The sequence below is a fragment of the Echinops telfairi genome, unplaced genomic scaffold, assembly GCF_000313985.2.
Source record: "Echinops telfairi isolate 266 unplaced genomic scaffold, ASM31398v2 ScPeMD7_31;HRSCAF=116, whole genome shotgun sequence".
NCBI classification, from domain to species: Eukaryota; Metazoa; Chordata; class Mammalia; order Afrosoricida; family Tenrecidae; genus Echinops; species Echinops telfairi.
In genome coordinates this window covers 24,238,832-24,241,583 of record NW_022103928.1, presented here as the reverse complement: position 1 = coordinate 24,241,583, position 2,752 = coordinate 24,238,832, and the positions used below count along the sequence as shown (strand labels likewise).

At 36.9% G+C, this 2,752-nt stretch overlaps 1 protein-coding gene across 1 annotated transcript in view; it reads right to left on the bottom strand.

The window, feature by feature from the left end:
• The window catches only part of DNAH12 (dynein axonemal heavy chain 12), a 197,129-nt gene that overhangs the window by 172,250 nt on the left and 22,127 nt on the right, over positions 1 to 2,752 (bottom strand). The window contains exons 5-6 of the mRNA XM_045290129.1: positions 2,004 to 2,193; positions 764 to 836 (exon numbers count right to left, since the gene is read on the bottom strand). Coding sequence (XP_045146064.1) covers positions 764 to 836; positions 2,004 to 2,193 — 263 coding nt within the window. The remainder of the gene's footprint in view (positions 1 to 763; positions 837 to 2,003; positions 2,194 to 2,752) is intronic.

Below are 2,752 nucleotides of genomic sequence, written 5' to 3'. Positions count from 1 at the left end.
TTTTTGGGGGGAGAGGTTTTTGTGGTTGGGAGTAGATTTTATTTTAAGTAACTTTTCCCAAGACAGAATAAGAGAAAAACACAGAACAGAAAGTAAATTCTTAAAAAGTCCAGACTTATTGGACCAGTGAAAGTAGAGGATGCCTCTGAACTGCTGCCCTGAGATAGTCTCTAACAATGGTTCTCAACCTTCCTCATACCCCGACCCTTTAATACAGATCCTCATGTTGTGTGACCCCCTCAACCATAAAACTATTTTCATTGCTACTTCAGACTGTAATTTTGCTACGTTATGAATCGGGCAACCCCTGTGAAAGGGTCGTTTGACCCCCAAAGGGGTCATGCCCCACAGGTTGAGAACCACTGCTTCTATAACCTTCAACCAAAATTATTCCCTAAAGTCAGTTTGTCATGAAATAACGAACTATTATTGCACACCATAAAGGATATGCCTATGAGTACAGTTGATACTCCAGTTTGTTTTGCTTTTGTTTTAAAAACATCTCTATGACACTAAAAGCAAAGAGGAAAAGATGTGTATGGTAAGGCAGAGAAATCAGAGCCCTGGAAGTAGAATAACCAGAACGCAGTAAAAGAAAATACTGGTACATGGTAGAAAATGCAGCACAATGTCATTGAACAATTCTGTGGAATTTGCCAAATGGGAACTTAATTTGTTGTATGAACTTTCACCAAAAAGACAATGAAGCATTATTATCTTTTTAAATTTACATGAAATAATGTATTAAACATAATTTACTCACAAAGGGGATTCAAATAAAGGGGCTCCTTCATCTTCAAGCCATTTCACTGGGGGCTTCACGAGCACACTCTTCACTAAAATAGACACAGGGTACCATTGAGAATTCTTGCAAACCCTAAGTAGATCAAAGTTTCTGGTTTTTCTTTTATATTAGAGGATATAGTTTCACTCCTGTCTTTGACACAAAGTCAAAATCTTGGTAGCATTTTGGCTTACTTTGAAAAGTATTTAAAAAACAGTCATGCTTTGGTAAGTTCTCAGTTACAGTATCATATCTACTCAAAGGTCACTGGTATGGCCATTTAAGAATACTTACTCCAATAAAAATTGCAAAGATTAAACTCCCGTAAGTACAATAGTCTTTGTTTGCATGTTCTTTACAATCCTTCATATAGAATAGCTACAATTATAAGGACAAAGCAAAATAATAATAATAATAATAATAATAATAATAGTAACCTATGAACTATAAACACATAAAATTACAAAAAAATACTCTTAAGTCACAAGATTTTTACTAAGTTATAAACTCAGCACCTTTAAATAAAAATCATATCTAAGAACCAAGAAGTGTCCATTGACTTCCTCACCGATTGTGTTTGTTTTTACGTTTGATTCACTGAGGAAAAAGAAAAGAAGCAAAGACGTGTCAGTTGCCTAGTGCTATCGTAATAGACTACCACAAAGAGAAAGCTCTGACAAACAGGAATTTCTTTTGCCACAGTTAGGGAGGCTCCCAGTCTGGACTCAGCGCACCAGCGCGGGCGGAGGCTTTCCCTCTGTCTGTCAGCGCCACAGGAAAGGCCTGTCTCTTCAGCTTCTGCTTCTTGGTTCCTTAGAGATCTGTCTTAGCCTCTATCTTACTTCATCTCCTCCAAACTTGCTTACTTAATTTCTTTCATAGTTCACAAGAAATTCCAGATATCCACCAAAAAGCACTCACTGCCGTGGAGTCGTTTCTGAAACTAGAACTGCCCCCTTGTCCCACCCCACCCCCCATGGCTTTCCGAGGCTGTACATCTTCATAGGAACACAAAGCCTCATCTTTCTCCATAGAGCAGCTGGCAGTTTCAAACAACTGAACTTTCAGTTAGCAGTCCAATTCATAATCAGTTGCATCACCAGGCCTCATATTTCTGGGGAACACAGTTTACTTCACAATAAGAAGTAAAGAGAATTGACATTTGGTAGCTGCTATTGGTCGGTGCCCTCACAGAGACCCCATGTTACATGCTACTCACCCAAATAACTCTTCATGCTGCTTTCAAAGTCACTTGAGACCTCACTTATGAGACTTTCAACAAGTTCTTCTCTTTTCTTCCCCTCCTTTAAAGACTTGGGTATCAGCGCTAACATGTTATCCAGCCATTCCTGCTGAATAGGTACGATAGGACTACTTTCTACACATCTTTTCATATACTTATAGTTTAGCTGCGAACATAATAAGAAAACATTAAATATTCCACATGATGTAGCATTCCAGTGTAACTATTGAGCTCTATCTTCTCAAAAAAACACTGTTAATGTCACTGCTTTCAGGAGTTAATATATATATATGTGATCTACAAGAAACCATATTATCCTTTTCTTTTTAAGTGCTCATCAATATTTTCTTCAGTTTCTTAAGGCAACATACATCCTTTATCTAACTTTTTATTCCTTCAGTCAATAAATATTCATTAATTCAGTAAGTATTCAGGCATTGTTCTGAAGGCTGAGGATATAATAGCATAGTAAACAAAACAGACAAAGCCCAAGTCTATTGGGATCCTATTCCTCCACAATAATATATAGTTTTATAAATTCTCCCACAGAGATATGTAGCCCCACGAAAGCAGATTTGATGGCAAGGGCTTTTTTTTTTTTTTTTGAAGGCTTCGGAGCTAGAGAAACGTTTCTTGTTTTTATTTTTAATTTTTATTTTTTTTAACATTTTATTAGGGGCTCATACAACTGTTATCCCAATCCATACACACATCAATTGTGTAAA